At 38.4% G+C, this 19,020-nt stretch overlaps 1 protein-coding gene across 2 annotated transcripts in view; it reads right to left on the bottom strand.

Moving 5' to 3' along the window:
* The window catches only part of LOC124871374 (general transcription factor IIF subunit 2-like), an 81,720-nt gene extending 62,700 nt beyond the window's left edge, over positions 1 to 19,020 (bottom strand). Inside the window, exons 1-4 of one of the 2 annotated variants that reach the window (XM_047370646.1) lie at positions 18,888 to 19,014; positions 18,587 to 18,660; positions 18,141 to 18,159; positions 16,163 to 16,307 (exon numbers count right to left, since the gene is read on the bottom strand). In XM_047370646.1, coding sequence (XP_047226602.1) covers positions 16,163 to 16,307; positions 18,141 to 18,159; positions 18,587 to 18,660; positions 18,888 to 18,953 — 304 coding nt within the window. In that variant the 5' untranslated portion in view covers positions 18,954 to 19,014. Of the gene's footprint in view, positions 1 to 16,162; positions 16,308 to 18,140; positions 18,160 to 18,586; positions 18,661 to 18,887 lie in introns of both variants that reach the window. The other variant, XM_047370647.1, reaches the window with a different exon arrangement.

The raw sequence follows: 19,020 nt of genomic DNA on the forward strand, positions 1-19,020 counted from the left end.
TTAATCAAAAATGCAACAGAAACCGAAACCCGTCCATGTGAAAACAAGTCCAGGCTTAATTATGCAAGGATATTCGGAAAATACCGGCTCGTTTTGCATCTGGTTTCGTACCGCCGCTTAGTCTGGCGGTTCTTTTGCTTGATGTTGAGAGCATGGGTAATCTCCAACACGGAGTTAAAATGCTGTGCAAATCTGTCAAGATCATATTTTCTCCTCTGAGATGCACGTCGTGTATTCACGTAAGCTGCTTCTATTGGTGAAGCATGTTATCTTTCAAAACCAATCACATACATATAGAATATCGATGATGTATTACAGATAATTCAAGTTCCCACGGTCCCTGAATGCAACAGTTGGGAATATGTTGTTCAGCCGCTGTGTTGAGCTGTCAGTCATGTGATCTGAGGCCCCGCCCACCACGCCAAAACAGGGCCAAAAGTTTGAAGCTGAAAAAAAAATCTGCAAGTTCGAAAAAAAACTTGAATCTGAAAAGTAGTTTTGAACTTGTTTTTTTCCAGTTTCATATCTGTTTTTTTTTTCAGTTGCAAAACTTTTTTTTTCAGTTTTCACATTTTTTGGGGGGGGAGGTTCAAAATAATTTTTCAGGTTCAAATGTTTTTTTTTTTAACAAACTTTTTTTTTCAAGTTCGAATTTTTTTCATTTGAACAAACTTTATGGCCCCAATTTAGCTCCATACACAACAGTCCCAAAGCAGAACACAAAGAAACTTTTTGGCATGAAAACATCATCATACTGAACATCATATAAATAAAATCCTAAATATTAAGATATCACATAAAAGGCATCATACAGACAGATGTATACATAACAATATTATAACCAAATTCCTTGTTCCTGCTGAATAAAAAAGCATCCACAAACTGGAAACCGGAGGAGGCTCTTCTTATGGCTTTCTTTTAATAACGATTTTGCCTTTTATCCATAAAGGCCCTGTCAACAGATTATCCCACCTGAGCATCAACTCTCTGTAGCTCCTCCAAAGTTATCATGGGCTTCATGGCTGCTACTCTGAATAAGACGACTTTCCTGGTGTGTGTTTGGGTTGACAGTCATGTCTTGGTAGGTAGGTTCCATTTTTAGATAAACAGTGCTCTGTGAGATGTTCAAAGATAATATTTTATAGTATAACCCTGATTTAAACGTCTTCACAACTTTATCCCTGCTGTGCTCCTTGGTCTCCGTGACGTGTTTTTTTTCCACCAACGTTCTCTAACAAACCTCTTGAAAGCCTTCACAGAACAGCTGTATTAATACTGAGATTAAATTACTCACAGCTGGACTCATTTTACTAATTATGTAACTTCTGAAGGCAATTAATTTCTCTGGAATTTGTTTAGTCATGTCAAAGTAAGGCACGTTAAAATTTATAAAGATATTCAAAAATCCGTTTCCTTTCACTTTACAATTACTTTGTCTTCTTTGGTTTTTCACACAAAACCCCAATAAAATACATTGAGCTTTGTGGTTGTACGTGACAAAACGTATAAATGTTAGTGAGGTATGACTATTTTTGCATGGCACTAATTGCTCTGAGATAATTATCATTTCGTTTCCAAATGCCAGATGATATAAAATACAGTTTCAGGCACAGTAAATATTATCTGACCAACAACGCAGAGTGACAGGAGTGCATCACACGGTGTTGCTACCAAAGTCGTGACTAATATGAGATTCAAAACACTGTCACTGAAGAGAGTGCTTTAGATGTATCTAATGATGAATCAGCATGTGAAAGGCCATTTATCTGGCTGCAGAAATATTTAGTAAAATACTTACTGACTTATCAACATAAATGTAGTTTTCCAACAGGCCAACTCTTTGTGCTAATGTTTGTACTGCTTTACCAAAATTGATGACTATTGTTAGACTGTTTTGTTTGTGTAATCTGAACAATCTGTGAAATTCTTTTAACCTAAAGAAAACCCTGATGAAGCAAACTTGTTTTTGACAATAGAAACTATTTCTAGCAGTGCAGCACAGCTAGCTGCTACAGGAAGTTAGAAAGTAGAATCTCAGGAATCCAACAAATTATTGCTCTGCAAGTCTTTATGTGATACATGTATCTATTTTAGAGTCTCATGCTTCTCCAGAAAAGCCCACCCAGGCCTATATCAGAAAGCTTAAAAAACAGTTTTAGAACTAAGAAATCTGCCTGCTTTGAGGACAAGGGCATGGCTTCTCTTTGATGGCAAAACGATACAACTTGTGATTTAAGTCGAAAAAGTGATAGATTATTAATCTGAAACGTAACGGAGAGCTATAGTTAAAGTAAGACAGTCCTTCCAGTTACAGCACTTTTAGACAGATTAACACTGGCTCTTTTAAATTCATTCATTTGATAATGAAAGCATATTTCAAATTTCACATAAGAGAAATCTTGGTATTTTAAGTGACAGTTGGCAACCCTGAAGAGGTACAACTATAAAGTTTTACCAGCAGTGACTCATACTGTATGCTGCCAGTTTCATGAGACTCAAAAAAAAGTAACTTATTAGAGTATGCACAGCAAGTATTAGAACATTTTATTTGTGGTGTAGGAGATTAGTGCATAGAGGAGAAAACATGCTTTGCTTTATTTATATCAGAACTTTGGACTAGCCTGTTCTTTTACATGAAGGACCTCACCAACACTTGTTATTTTCAGAGCTCATTTTTTGATATTGTAAAACAGTCCTGACATCGATTTTCTACAAAATATGTTTTTTTGTTCTTAGTAATTCTCTCTTCTTGGTGTTTATTATGCTTGGTCTCTTCCTTTTTATATAGTTATGTTACGACCACATACTTCAAAATATTTTTTTAGCATGCTATGTAATGGATCAATCCAAAGTAGTTTAAAACTGAAATGGATGGAAAGTAATCCATGAATAGTAAAGCCTTTTACAAATAAAAACCTCATATGTGAAGCTTGGATTCAGGATTTGCACCCTCTGATACCCTAAATGAAATCCAGTTCAGCCAATTCTCTTCAACTATTTGGCATAGAGTCCACCTTAGTGTAATGTAACCTCATTATCAATACAGCCTCAAGAGAAGGCCTCAGAGGACTGCTAGAGAACATCAGTGAACTAACAGCATCTTTAGGACCAAGGGTCACAGCCGACAGGTCAGAGATAAAGTTGTGGAGAAGTTGAAATCAGAGTTGAGGGGAACGCACATCATGAGAAACATACTGTAAATAAATAGTCAATACACTGAAATTAATTTAATATAGCATAAATGTTCACTATGAAAATATTTTAAAACACCTTCAAAATTTCATTTCAGAATTCCTTGTTAATACAGGTCCTTCACAAAATATTAGCATATTGTGATAAAGTTCATTATTTTCCATAACGTAATGATGAAAATTTAACATTCATATATTTTAGATTCATTGCACACTAACTGAAATATTTCAGGTGTTTTATTGTCTTAATATGGATGATTTTGGCATACAGCTCATGAAAACCCAAAATTCCTATCTCATAAAATTAGCATATTTCATCCGACCAATAAAAGAAAAGTGTTTTTAATACAAAAAACGTAAACCTTCAAATAATCATGTACAGTTATGCACTCAATACTTGGTCAGGAATCCTTTGGCAGAAATGACTGCTTCAGTGCGGCGTGGCATGGAGGCAATCAGCCTGTGGCACTGCTGAGGTCTTATGGAGGCCCAGGATGCTTCGATAGCGGCCTTTAGCTCATCCAGAGTGTTGGGTCTTGAGTCTCTCAACGTTCTCTTCACAATATCCCACAGATTCTCTATGGGGTTCAGGTCAGGAGAGTTGGCAGGCCAATTGAGCACAGTGATACCATGGTCAGTAAACCATTTACCAGTGGTTTTGGCACTGTGAGCAGGTGCCAGGTCGTGCTGAAAAATGAAATCTTCATCTCCATAAAGCCTTTCAGCAGATGGAAGCATGAAGTGCTCTAAAATCTCCTGATAGCTAGCTGCATTGACCCTGCCCTTGATAAAACACAGTGGACCAACACCAGCAGCTGACACGGCACCCCAGACCATCACTGACTGTGGGTACTTGACACTGGACTTCTGGCATTTTGGCATTTCCTTCTCCCCAGTCTTCCTCCAGACTCTGGCACCTTGATTTCCGAATGACATGCAGAATTTGCTTTCATCCGAAAAAAGTACTTTGGACCACTGAGCAACAGTCCAGTGCTGCTTCTCTGTAGCCCAGGTCAGGCGCTTCTGCCGCTGTTTCTGGTTCAAAAGTGGCTTGACCTGAGGAATGCGGCACCTGTAGCCCATTTCCTGCACACGCCTGTGCACGGTGGCTCTGGATGTTTCTACTCCAGACTCAGTCCACTGCTTCCGTAGGTCCCCCAAGGTCTGGAATCGGCCCTTCTCCACAATCTTCCTCAGGTCACCTCTTCTCGTTGTGCAGCGTTTTCTGCCACACTTTTTTCTTCCCACAGACTTCCCACTGAGGTGCCTTGATACAGCACTCTGGGAACAGCCTATTCGTTCAGAAATTTCTTTCTGTGTCTTACCCTCTTGCTTGAGGGTGTCAATAGTGGCCTTCTGGACAGCAGTCAGGTCGGCAGTCTTACCCATGATTGGGGTTTTGAGTGATGAACCAGGCTGGGAGTTTTAAAGGCCTCAGGAATCTTTTGCAGGTGTTTATAGTTAACTCGTTGATTCAGATGATTAGGTTCATAGCTCGTTTAGAGACCCTTTTAATGATATGCTAATTTTGTGAGATAGGAATTTTGGGTTTTCATGAGCTGTATGCCAAAATCATCCGTATTAAGACAATAAAACACCTGAAATATTTCAGTTAGTGTGCAATGAATCTAAAATATATGAATGTTAAATTTTCATCGTTACATTATGGAAAATAATAAACTTTATCACAATATGCTAATATTTTGAGAAGGACCTGTATCTTCACTTAAACTAGATTCTGCACCGGCATGGAGGATCTCATGAGAAACCAATCACAAGGTAAAATCTTTTCTGCCGCTGTCCCTAAAATGATGAGATTGTGGGTCGTGCATCTCTGGATATTTTTCAACCTAAAAAAATGAATCTTTCTTCGTCCATTTCGAACTATTGAAATGGAGCTACAACAGTAACATAGACGAGGAACTACCAAGGCAGTGCAGAAGATAATCAGCGACGTGAGCCAGAATGTAGTGCCATTTGTTGTTCATTCGGGACATTCGAACAGGTTAAAAAAAAATATCACGCAGCGATATATCGTTGACCGACCAGACGCTGAAAGGTGTGCGCTGTATTCTTTCGCCCACCTCTGGCGCTGCCTTCATGATAAAGCAATATTCTATGCTTTTAACATCTCAGAGCACTGAGAGTATGCCACAACCGCAAACTTACCAAACTTACCAAAACATGGCCGCCCACCTAAAGGGACAGCCTGGGCTAGGAGAACATTATGCAAAAATGCAGCCAAGACGCCTATGCAGCTCTGGAGGAGATGGCGAGATGCACCTCTGAGGTAGGAGAATATGTAACCAAGGCAACAAATAATCATGCATTCCCAAAAAGCTGTCATTCATAGAAGTGTAGGAAGAAAAAAAGTCAGTGCTGAAAGAAAGCCACGCAAAACCCCTTTCTAGTTTGCCACAAGCCATGTAGGGGACATAGCAAATATGTAGCAGAGGCTGGTCTGGTCAGATGAGACCAAAACTATACTTTGTGGGATACCTAGAAAATGATGTGTGTGGTAAAAGAAAAACTGCACAGTACCCTGAATACGCTAATCCAAGGGTGCACAGCAAATTCATCAGTGTTAAAATGCTGGTGTTAGGCTTTTTCAGAGTGAAGTGTTGATGTATTGGTGTTGATTTTGGTAGTATCAACTCTCCACTAATGAAACATAAGAGTGTTGGTGTCAAATCACGGAGTTGACGGTATTTAACACTAATGAGTGACACTTTGAACATCCGGGTACTTGGACAGGTACCCCCCGTGAAGGAATTTGTCAGCAGCCATTTTCTCACACTCACATGGCGCATGAGAAGGAGAGACTGGTGAGTAAAATTTCACAAATCGTGCCATTGCTACATTTATTAAAATGTGTTCACGCTGACTCGTTGTTTCTAAATTTGGGGACAGATTAAAATTTATTGGCATTTATAACAAGTTTTCGTCGCCGTTTTTTGCTAACTTTAAGCAGACCTGCCCGAACGTTAGCGTTTATTTCATGTCATGTTAAGACATCGTGGGTTAACGTCAAAGTAAATTCCTCTCTAAAATATAGTTTTGAACAATTTAGGTTAAGTAGCCAAATAATTTTAAATGTTTTTTCTAAACGTCCTCGGTCGTGTAGCAGGTGTTAGGGGTTAGGGTGAATATTTAACACTGTAAGAGTTTGTTAAGCAACACTGCCTAGTGTTAATAATTTTAACTAAATAAAAAGTGTTAATTTAACACTTTGCCAGTGGTTCCCAAATAAACCCTGGGAAAGTGTTCATTTTAACTCTGAGGGTGTTAAACCTCTAAGGCAATGTATTAAAAACACATGAAAATATAAAGAGTATACAGACAGAGGGAAGAAAACAGAAGATATTATTATTTGCAGATAATATATTCCTCACAATCACCGCGGTCTTTTTCAGTACCTATGAATACACTGGATTAGTTTGGCCATAAGAAAAACACACCTTACCTTTAACTACACACCAGACCATCAATAAAAGACTTATCTGAGTTTAAATCTATAAGATGCAATGCTTTAATTGTTCAAATAAAATCAGATAGAGGAAGACAGAATTTAGACCGTTTCAGAATAGAAATGATCAAAATAAATGTTCTTCCACGACTGCTGTCTCAACTCACAACTCTTCCAGTAGAAGTGATAGACAAAGACTTCTCAGAATGGGATATGAAGAGAGAAGAGCACAGATTAGATTCAGAGCCCAGTTATCCAAGGTTGAAGCCCTACATTGTTTTAAGAGTTAACATTATAATGCGCAGATAAAATGTATCTTAAACATATGCAGTTTATTATAGGTAAGGACATAGGATGTGGCAGGCCACCCAACATAGTATCACAAGCCATAATAAAAAGGACAGCAAACAATAAAAACTTTTTAGAGAGGATATTAATCCATGACTGGATTGATCCCTTAACATATGAACTGAGATTATAGTAAAAAACGCCTAGATAGAGCAGAGGTAATTCCAATGGATTGCACATGATTCACGCAGCTGACAAAATGTTCAGTAGGTGGGCAAGGGGACCACAAATATTTTGAGAGTTGGTTAAAAAGAAGGCTATGCTAGGTTTTCAGGACATAGAGAACCAGTATGGGTTAAATACAGTGTTCATAAGGCTAACAGTATGTAACATGTTTATGATTTGACTGTTTAATAAGATAACACATTTGAAACACCCCCAACCCTTTTATAATGCTAAAATGTTAAACTGAAAAATAAAGAATTTCTCAAATAATTGGAACGAGTTATGCAAAGTGGTGAGATGTCTCCAAGTAAATTAGCACAAACTGACTGTATGAAACCAGACATCAAACTCTGTGTTTTCCATTTCAATGCACTCAAGGATTTCTAAGTTTCAGTGAAAGGCCCCCCAGGAGGAAGAGGGGGAAAAAAGATCACACTGACACAGCCGAACATTAAATCTTCCATACTGTTCTTGTATGCATGCTTCAGTGGTAGCGAACCCTGTTCCTTAGCAACCTCTTAATCAATACCTGGTGCTTATCTGGAACAATGCAGAGCCACGGGAGAGGAAATAACGGAGGAATATTCAGCTAGCGGCCTCGGAGCACAAAAGCCAAGTCAGACGTTACGAGTGTATGTATCAATCACCGACAGTCTCCATTAGCAACCTCTTGTTGCTGTCGGCTCTTTTAAATCTTGCACAACAGGGAGGGTTGAAATGCAGCGAATGTGAATCTGTTTGGATTATAGAGATTAGCCACTGAAGGCAACAGCTGAATCGTGTATTTCCAAACTAGTGGCCAAAGATGAAGCTGGCTCAGTCAAAAAGGAAAGGAAGTAGGTTTCTGATTGGCAACACCAAAAATACAACATCAGGCAAAAAATGACTAGCCTGGTACATTGCCTTTTGAAAACTGGTAGACAAATAAACAGACCTGTTTTTTATTACTATCAAAGCTCTACACAATGAAGAAATGTAAGAATTGTTGTTATTGTTGATATGCAGCTGCTTGAGAACCACCTGCTTGTCTGTAAATGAAGAACATACAGAGTGGTTGTCAAGTTTCTAGTCATGCACCAGCAGTGGAGAGTGACTGTTGGTGCACAGCAGTACAAAACCGATGCACTCCTACTGTCCATGGTTTCAAATAACTTCATAAAAAAGTTTATAAGGAAAACCATTATTTTTGAAGTAATTTGCAGATATTCTTTCATGTTTAGTTAAATCAGCCTCAGTCTCAGCCTCAGAACCACATTTATTTATCTTAAATGCGGTTCAGACAGATACACTTCAGCACTGTTGTTGCATCTTTCCCCATTTAATTCAGCTGTTAAGCTGTTTTGATTCAAACTTTGCAGATGAGTCTAGAAAGCGTCAGTCAAAAGACGGAGCACACTGATGTGGCTAATGAGAGGATCCAACAAAAACCTTATAAAATGTCTCACTAGACAGAGGAGAGGCTGGTTTAAATTAAATACCACCGAGTATCAAGATCTGATGTCTATAACATAACACTCATTAAACTTCTCTTGCCAGCAGCGGTTTAGAAAAACATTCCCGAATGAATCAAAAGATCACCTCACCCATGATATGACCCTCAGAGCTGCAAGGGGTAAAGAGGTATTTTTATGTTTCTTTTCACCAAAGTGAATGATGTAACTTTTTTTTGTCTGTCTGTTTATTCTAACATTAAGCAAGGAAGAAATTAGTTTTGAGTAATTTGCAAACCAAAATCAGGTCAGTCCAACACCAGCCAATATGTGTTCTATGATAAACAAGTCAGGATATTTTGCTCATACTTTAAAAAACACATTTAGGCATATAGTAACTGTTTTCATGGCTCCCATTGTGCAGATATAAACACCATGGCAATGTCCAGCCATCATGCTGGTCAGGAAGGACATGTGTTCAGTATCCCAGAGACGCTTTTTGACGTGAAAATGTGCGAATCAACACTAGAACAAAAACGAATGATACTGGTTAAAGTAAAATCCACAGTGAAACAAGTCCAGTATCAACATGGGCTAAAAGGCCACTCAGACTGGAAGAAGCCACTACTCCAACAGCAACACAAAAAGCAAGATTTCAGTTTCAAATGCACTCAGGGACAAATACCTTAATGTTTAAAGACATGTCCTGTTCTCTGATAAAAGTAAAACTGAAATGTTAGACCATTTAGATCATTGTTACAGTTGGAGAAAAAAAGCAGAAAGCTGGTCAGAAAAATAATCCCTACTGCGAAGTAGTGGGGATGGCACCATTACACAAGGGTTTTTTGCAAAAGGAGGAACTGTCGCATTTCACACATTAGATGGCATCAAGAGGAAAGAACATTATCTAGAAATATGGTGGCATCATCTCATGATCGCAGCCAAGAAGTTTAAGCTTGGACATAAATGGAGAGTGGCCATCACAAAGCGCTGATCTGCATCCCATAGAAAATATGTGGACAGAGCTGAAAAAGTGTGGTGAGCAAGGCTGCCTACAGTTTAAAAGGCAATTTTAACAAAAACAAACAAAATGTAGATAAACTTTTGAATTTAAAGAAAGTTTAGGAAACATATCCAAACCTCCTCTCATTATTCTGGCATTTAGCAAATAGAAATTACTTTGGTAATCCTAACTGACCTAAAATAGGAAAGGTTTCGCCTAATTTCATGTCAGTCAGAGGAGAAAAATGGTTATTTGTCTTTTTAAACAAAGCATGGTTTCAACTGTATCTTTATTTCTGTGAAAGAATTCGTGGAAAGTGCAAGGGCAAATCAAACCAACTTTTAATGTACAGGTACGGATATGTAAGACAGCTGCTTTTGTGTAAAACATGTGTGTGTGTCAGAGAGCAGGACTGTGTGGGAGACCAGTCCCATCCAGTACGCCTTCCTGTAGGCGAATGGGGGAGGAGCTGAGCGGCGGTCAGGTAAATAACAGATTACACACCACCGCATCTCAGAGGACTTTATCCCACTTCTTGTTTCTAGCATCACACTTTCACCATTCGAGCCATCCATCTGAAGCAGTTACACCTTTGAGGAAAAAACTAAGAGGCTTTCATACCTTCAGGCGGCTGTGTTTCCACATTCACAAACACACGATTATAACCCAGCGACCTTCAGTGACACTTTCACCCACACACTGCTTTACGTAGATTTACTTCTGACTAAAACCATGTTAATTCCAGTAAATTTCCAGGCAGTAGAGCATGTTGAAATGTACCTAACAAAATAGCAAAGAAAGACCCTTGGAAAAGAGAAAAATCCATTACCACATGTAGGAGGTATTAACTAGCACTTGCAAGTGTGGGAGCATCTAAAGTGTACGAGGGCGGTGATAGCACGAAAAACATGAATTAGAATTCAGGCTCAGGTTTCTGACAGTCAACAGGTGAAGTCAGCATCACCAACTACATGGTAAAGATGTGTAAAAAGCCTTAAAATTAATTCATCTTTTATTGCAGCACCATTATTTTACACTTTTACACAAAAAATTTAGAAAAATACAAATTTACATTTTTAATACATTTATTTAGAGGGGAAAAAATGTAATGTTAAAAAAAATAATTGTTTGAAAAAAAATCACTATTGGCACAATTTTGAGCACCACTAACAAGCCCTTTAAAATGAATACAACTAAAGCAATTTTACTGCATACGTTTTCATGTTGGTGTGAGTTTCTAAATACTTTTAATTGGTGTTCCAGGATTCTGTCATATCCTGAGGTAGAAATATGATGCCAAACACAGACCCCATCTCTTTTAATAACAACCTACAAGGTTGGATGAGGACAATATTTATTCACCTTACGCCCGCTGTTCAGAATGGCGGTGGACCTGTTTCTCTTTCAAAGGTTCTGGGAAGTTTTCATCACATCATCAGAATCAGCTTTATTGCCAAGTTCGTACATACAAACAAGGAATTTGACTCTGGTACACTTTGTTCTTTGGTTTTGTTTTTGCATTACAGAATATACATATTTACAATGTACAATATACACATATATAATAAAAAGGTGCATTTGCAACATATGTATGCTGTTGTTTTGTACTCTATTGAATGTTCAACAGAGAAACCACCTGGGGGAAGAAACTGTCTCTGTGGCGGCTGGTTTTAGTGAACAGTGCTCTGTAGCGGCGGCCTGAAGGTAAAACTCTGAACAGTTTATGTGCAGGGTGTGTGGGGTCTGCAGAGATTTTAGCAGTTCTTTTCCTGACCCTAGACCTGTATAAGTCCTGGATGGAGGGAAGGTCAGCTCTGATTATTCTCTCTGCAGTCCTGATTATTCGTTGCAGTCTGGACCTGTCCTGTTTTGTGGATGAGCCAAACCACACTGAGATGGATGAAGACAGGACAGATTGAATGATGGCAGTGTTGAAGATGACCAGCAGCTCCTGTGGAAGGTTGAACTTCTTGAGTTGCCTCAGGAAGTACAGTCTCTGCTGGGCCTTCTTTCGAACACTGTCTATGGGTGAAGACCATCTCAGGTCCTCAGACATGGTGGTTCCTAAGAACCTGAAGTGGTCCACGGCCGATACAGTGTTGTTGAGGATGGTGAGGGGGGTGTATGGGGGTGGTGTTCTCCGAAAGTCCACCACCATTTCCACAGTCTTGAGTGGGTTGAGTTCAAGGTAGTTCTGAAAGGAGAAGATCCAGGTCCAGATCTCGATAAATGTGTCTGGTCTTGTAATATTTATAATATTCTTCAGGCTTTTCTAACAGTTTACTGGATTCCATCTTTGATTAGAGAATGACTATGGCCAAAAAAAGATTCTTGAGAAATGTTGATGGATGCTATTAAAACTAGGCGATTTATGGAGTTAATTTGCAACCAAATCAACAGAGAGGAGTTCTTTAGGCCAATGCACTCATTCAACCTGCTCCACCTCCTGCTCTAAACACCACATTCATTCCACTCCCTTACCCTGTTCATCCGGCTGCGACTTCCCTCGATTCAGTTAAAGAATTTTTAACTCCAAATAATTTACAACCAAATTATTCCAGAGCAGAATAAAACACAAGTCCAAATGCACCTAAATACATCCAAGTTTGTCTTAAAAAAAATGAATCCAGCACACCCTGGAGATTTTTTATATGATCAGTATGGCTTACACCCAGGGTGGGATCCTGTGAGGGGTGGCACAAGTCCTCAACAAAAAAAGGTTATATTCATCTGTCACTTGCTCCCTAGCTGTGTTTTCTTTTGCTTATTTGCAAGTTAAGTGCATAAGGAGTGGGTTCCCCGTGTTGGGCATAGTTTCAGAAAATGTACATGTACACCATGGGTGTCTAGTCCTTGAGAGCTAATATCCTGCAACCATTTTTAACAGCCCTGAATCAAACGGCTGAATTCCCTCATCAGCATGCCATTGAGCTCTGCAGAGCCCTGGTGAGAGCCATTCATTTGAATCAGATGTGTTGGAGAAGGTATGCATCTAGACGTTGCAGCATAGTAGCTCTAGAGGACTGGACTGAGTAATAATGCTGAAGTATGTATCCGATTCAAAGCTCCAGATTCAGAAGCAAAAGTGATACTTTGCAGTTTCTGTGTACAGACTATAGACTAGATTTGATCATCTGCTCTTCCTAGAACAAAACACAGTCTGGTAAAACCATGACAGATTTTTTTCTAAACTCAGATTTATGAAACTTTATTCTACATGTAAAAAAAAAAAAAACATAGTATTTGTTGGTGACAATGTTAGATGAGACAGGCTTGAAAACATGATTTACAGTCAAATTTGGACCGAACTATTTCACACTGATTCTTTGCAATTGCAAAAAGGATTTGAAAATGCAAGATGAAAAAGAAAACGGAAATGGAAAAAGGAATTACCTTTTTAAATGTTAAATAAGAAAAGGTATGAATGTATGAATTTCGTTTTTTAAATCTCCATTAAAAAATAGGATTTGAAAATGCATTTTCAAATTGCCGTATTTAATAATGGATTAATAAATACAATTTACAATTCCTCTTTAATAATTACATTTAAAATGTGCAATTACAAAACGCTTTTCAAATTGGATTTCTAATTGTATCATTTAAATGTTAAATTTGAAATGGATGTATTTCTTTTTCAGTGACTCTCCTGGTCCTCCACAGTTCCAGAGTCCATTTGTTAATTGAAAAACCTTTACTCTATTTGTAAAAGCAAAAAATGGGTCTATTTGCTGTCCTTTTTACATATTGTTTAAATCTAGTTTTATTTTCATGGACTCCATTTTAGTAAAACAATATTTGTTAAAAAAAATAATATTCATAATTTCCTTTAAACTGATGGCCTTCACGTGGCACTGAACATCACCATTCCTGATCATTCTCAGCCTTCATCTCTGAACTCATCCATACTCATTTCTATTTACCCCAGTCTTCTTCATGCCTGTTTTCCCTATGGTAACGAGGGGCAGGTTATTGGCAAGATAGAACAGTGAGTTAGAGTTATTAACATAGATAGGCACAGAATACTATGGCATATCAAGGTGTTTTCTAGTTATTTTATCCAACTTAATAACACAGATGAGAAGAGTTTTACACAGTATGGAAACAACTTCCATCCATAAAGGTCAGGAACATAAAGAGATTCATGAGTTATAGCTTGGACTTCTAAGTTAGTTTACAATGTGCTCTCTTCAATAAAACATGGTAATGGCAGCATCATGCTGTGGGATTGTTTTATAAAAAAGCAGCTAAAGAAATTATTTATGGTATGGAAAAATCCTCAGTTTTTCAAGCTGTGTTTAAAAACACAATAAACCAATAAACCTACTTAGAAACACTTTGTTTTGGTATAACAAACATTCTGAAGCTGAACCCCATAAAACGTTTTTTAGGAGAAACCTAAAAGCTTCCCTGGTAATTTTCTTCTGATTATTTAATTAACTATAGGTTTTTTGACTATAAATTTATTGATTTATTTATACTGCTTCTTCCATAGTGGGTCACGGGGGAGCTGGTGTCTACAGGTGAGAGGTGGGGTACACCTGGACAGGTCCCCAGCCTATCGCAGGGCAACACAGAGACATAGGACAAACAATCATGCACACATTCATTCACACCCAAGGGCAATTTAGAGTGACTGATTTAACTAACAGTCATGTTTTTGGACTATGGGAGGAAGCCGGAGTACCCGGTGAGAACCCACGCATGCATGGGAAAAACATGCAAACTCCATGCAGAAAGACCTCCGGCCAGGAGTCAAACCCAGGTCCTTCTTGCTGCAAGGCAACAGTGCTACCAACTGAAAATAGAATTGGGTAATACTCCCTTTTACTTCACTGAAACAAATATAAAAACAGGCACCAAACTCGCTGAAAGTTACAAATAAGTATTGTTTATGGTTTCTAAGAAAATTAAACTGCTAGGAATTCAAAAATGACTGCTGTGCTGTCAGTCTTTTTGCAAAAGTTAGATTAAAATTTGCTTTTGGCTCAGTTGGTTTCAGAGATTCAGTCTGCTGCTATGGTGCAATACCTGGGTTTTGGGGTGTTTTTTGTTTTTTTTAAAAAGGTGGGACATTCCACATTTAATCCCATCTCTACAATAAAAGACGACCATGGTGGTATCATGCTGTGGAACTGTTCCTCTATAAAAGGCAGCTGGAAAACTAGTTGAAAACTCAGCTTTTCAGGCTTGGTTTAAAAGAAAACAGTGAATACTACTTAAAAGTACTAATCAAAGTATTCTCATAATCGATCCTGATTCTGGATATGAACCTTATGAAGATTCTCTGGAGAATCCTAAAAACTACCCTGGATCATTTCTTCTTCCCATTTGTCTTTTGGTTGAAAATGCTTGTTTTTTTGTTAAAAAAAAAAAGGTACATACATATTAATTTGAAAACAGGTGGAGAGATCCATGGAGTCATTGAGTAGGTATGAATACAAGCATTTAAATACAGAAGTCTATGCAGTCAGTTGGTTAATTAGGTAGTCATTGACTCATATACCTTTTAACTAAACAGAAACCTCTTTCAAATCAAAACGATCCTAACCGATGACTACAAATAATGATTGTTTCTGTGCACCAGCACCTTCAAAAAGAAATCTTAATAAAACAACAAACGGTAATGAACAGTTTGTTCATTGCTCTGTTGCTGTACCGAACTGTCCCTCCTCTTCATCTCATCTTCACTGCTTACTAAACTGTATCAGAAATCTGTGCAATGCTCCATTTTCACATACTCCCCTCTGGACCCAGTTCTGGTCTGCAGTCAAAAGAGCGTGGTTTAAACTAATTCGGGCCCACCTTGGGAAAAAAGGCCAAAATATGCTATTTGTTTTAAAGCCAACCTCAGCCAATTATTAAGAGCCTTTCTCTGCATCAGTAGAAATCATTCATGTCTCACAGAGTGCTGGCACCCTGGCAGGTAGAGGACTGCTCTAGAACACCCAGTCCACTGATATTTATTTATTTATCACAATGATGACTGATTTAGAGAAATGTCTTAATCCCCAAAATAATTTTAAGTATTATAAATATAATTCCTGTAATCAAACAAAGCTAAGGCATTAAAATTAAACCCCTAATAATTTTCCATAATTCTTTGGTCACACATTAACAGGCACCCCAACAATACAGTCACAGCTATTTTTAAGCTGTTGATCTGATGCAAATCCTTCTGGCTCATAAAGGACGTATGACACATTATGCCTGGCAGCAAAATGTCCTCCACAAATAAGGAGCTGGTCTGAGTATTCTCATGAATATTACAGTGCAATCACAGAAGAGTTATATGAGAAAGAGACTTGAAGAACCAAGTGTTGCGATATCTTAGCTGAGAAAAATGCTTTTTGCTCTATGTGTCTGAATGTGAAAATACTGAGTAACGTTTTAGTTCATCTCAATGCCCTTCGGACCGTTACATCAAACAATTGCTCACATCTATTTCAATTTGCACCCTGCAGCCACCTACGGCAGTTACCAAGTGCTGCAAACACCATTACCCAGCACCATAAAGTCAGAGGGCAAAAGGCGAGCCGGCAGAGCTGAGTATGGGACTGACCTGCTTCGCTCTGGCTGAAGACAGCCACGGTCTGTGCACCCACTGTGTGCATCGTGATGGGATATTCCCTCGGGACCTGCCAGGAATCCTCCTTCTGTCCTGCAGCAGCCATGGCAGCCAGCTCCTCATTTAGACTGAAACATACCTGAAAGAGAGACATGAAAAAACAACCAGCTCAGTCAATACACAACTGACAAGTCATATTATCGGCTGTCTTTCTGCTTAATCAGGTCAAACATGATGCGGTGAAACTTTATTGATTCCTGTGAGGAAGTTGAGACATGAAAGAACAAACAGCCAAGGAGTGCAACAAAGCGGAAAGAGGATATCTACGGGAAACCAAAGAAATAGAGAGTTTCATACTGAGCCGTGCAGAAGCATTTATACTCCTTGAACTTTACAGTTTCTCAAAATACAACCACAAACTTCAATGTGCTTTATTGGGATTTTATTTGCCTTTCGAAGTCAATATGTGAATAGAGTCCACCTGTTTGTAATTTAACTTAAATGCAGTTGTTCTGTGAAGGCCTCAGTGGTTTGTTAGAGAACGTTAGTGAACAAACAACATCATGAAGACTAAGGAACTCCTCAGGGATAAAGCTGTGATGAAGTTCAGCAGGTTCAGGTTATAAAGCAATATCCCAAGCTTCGAACATCTCACAGACCACTGTTCAATCCATCAACTGAAAATGGAAAGAATATGTCACAACCCCAAACCTACAAAAACATGGAGGTCCACTTAGACAGGCAAAGCAAGGAGAGCATTAATCAGAGAAGAAGCCATGGTAATTCTGGAGGAGGTACAGAGACCCACAGCTCAGGTAAAGAATCTGCCAACAGGACAACTGTTAGTTGTGCTCGCCACAAATCTGGCCTTTTTGGCGAAAGCAAACATGTGGAAAAGGATCATATGAGACTAAAACTGAACTTTCTTGTATTAGAAAAGTAACCTTGAAAATCTCCCTGAACACAACATCCCCAGCATGAGGTGGCAGCGTCATGCTGTGGGGATGCTCTTCTTCATCAGGAACGGGACAACTGGTCAGAGGTAATGAGATGGTAGCTCAAACTCAACACAGGGCAATCCTGGAAGAAAACCTGTTAGCAGACTTCACATGTTCCAGTAGAACAATCCCACACATATAGCCAGAGCTACAATTTAATTATTTAGAATGGCCTAGTCAAAGTCCAGACCTAAGTCCAATTGAGAATCTGTGACAAGACTTGAAAATTAGCTTCCACAGAAGTTCTCCATCCAGTCTGACTTAGCCTAAGCTATCTTGCAAAGGAGAGGGTAGAAATATGCCAAGCTGGTATACCATAAAGGTATACTAGAGTACTAATATATACCAGACTTTTCTATTTATATATATATATATATATATATATATATATATATATATATATATATACACTGCTCAAAAAAATAAAGGGATCACTCAAATAACACATCCTGGATCTGAATGAATGAAATATTCTCATTGAATACTTTGTTCTTTACAAAGTTGAAATGTGCTGACAACAAAATCACACATAAATCATCAATGGAAATCAAATTTATTAACCAATGGAGGCCTGGATTTGGAGTCACACACAAAATTAAAGTGGAAAAACACACTACAGGCTGATCCAACTTTGATGTTATGTCCTTAAAGTTAAATGAGGCTCAGTATTGAGTGTGGTCTCCACGTGCCTCTATGACCTCCCTACAACGCCTTGGCATGCTCCTGATGAGACGGCAGATGGTCTTGGGTTCCACATTGTGTTGTTTAAGTGCTCCCTTTATTTTTTTGTGCAGTGTATATACTTTTTCAGTTTAGAAAACAATGTGTAATTTTTCTTCCATTTCACAGTTAGGCTAAGTGCAACGCTGTGTCGGTCTCTCCCAAAAAAAACATATTTAAGTCTGTGGTTGTATTGTGGCTGGGAGCCAAAGACAGGAGGTGAAAAGAAATGTGAACATTTGAAGTCGTCTCACCTCTGTCTTACCTTGTTTTCTGTTAAAAAGAGAAAAATAATGTGCATCACTGATTTGAGTAGGCAATAAACATTTACTTAATTATCCACATCATTGAGCAGCAGTTTGTGACAAAGAAAAGAATCAGAATATCCTTTACTGTTATTGTCCCAAGTACAATGAAATGAAGAAAATAATCAACTTGGTCTGTGCATGAGCAATAAATAGTTTATGTAAAATAGAAGCAGTTGTTAAAAGGATAAAATAAAAACGCATGTACACACATTCATCCTAATTGCAAATTCCCATAACTGTATCTCCCTTTACATTCTGGCTGTGTTGAGTTTAGCTATTGCTGTTGATAGAAATTGTTTTTGAATCTGCTTGTAATTAATCTGTAGCGTCATAGAGTCAAATGATTGATCATCTGCTGATCTCTGCAGGGCTAACAGCCTTTTGATACATACTTTTCTATTGACATCTTTCCAACTTCTCCCTTTTCGGATGCTTTGTCCCATTGCTGAGATAAATACTTAGGAACCTGACAAGAGGTGAAAAATATACATTAATTTATTAATTGATTTTTATAAGCGTCTTATTTTTGCTCACCTTAAAAAAATATTTATTTAAATGCTTAAAATTGCGAATAAACACAGAAAGGCAGTTTTATTGAATCCGTTTGCTCCAACTGTTAAGCAAACATGCAGTTTTCACCACGTTGAAGTTTATGTTCATACCAACAACTTCCCACCGTGTGCATGAACAAACCTTAACGAGCCACACGCCTTTATTCTGTCGGACTCCAGTTAAATTCACCTCCTTTTTGTCGGACATTGTCGTTTCTAACAGGATTCGCTGCGCAGCGGCTCCACCTCCCTGCAAACGAAGTGGGAAAATCTAA

This window comes from Girardinichthys multiradiatus, chromosome 7, assembly GCF_021462225.1.
Source record: "Girardinichthys multiradiatus isolate DD_20200921_A chromosome 7, DD_fGirMul_XY1, whole genome shotgun sequence".
Taxonomy (NCBI): domain Eukaryota; kingdom Metazoa; phylum Chordata; class Actinopteri; order Cyprinodontiformes; family Goodeidae; genus Girardinichthys; species Girardinichthys multiradiatus.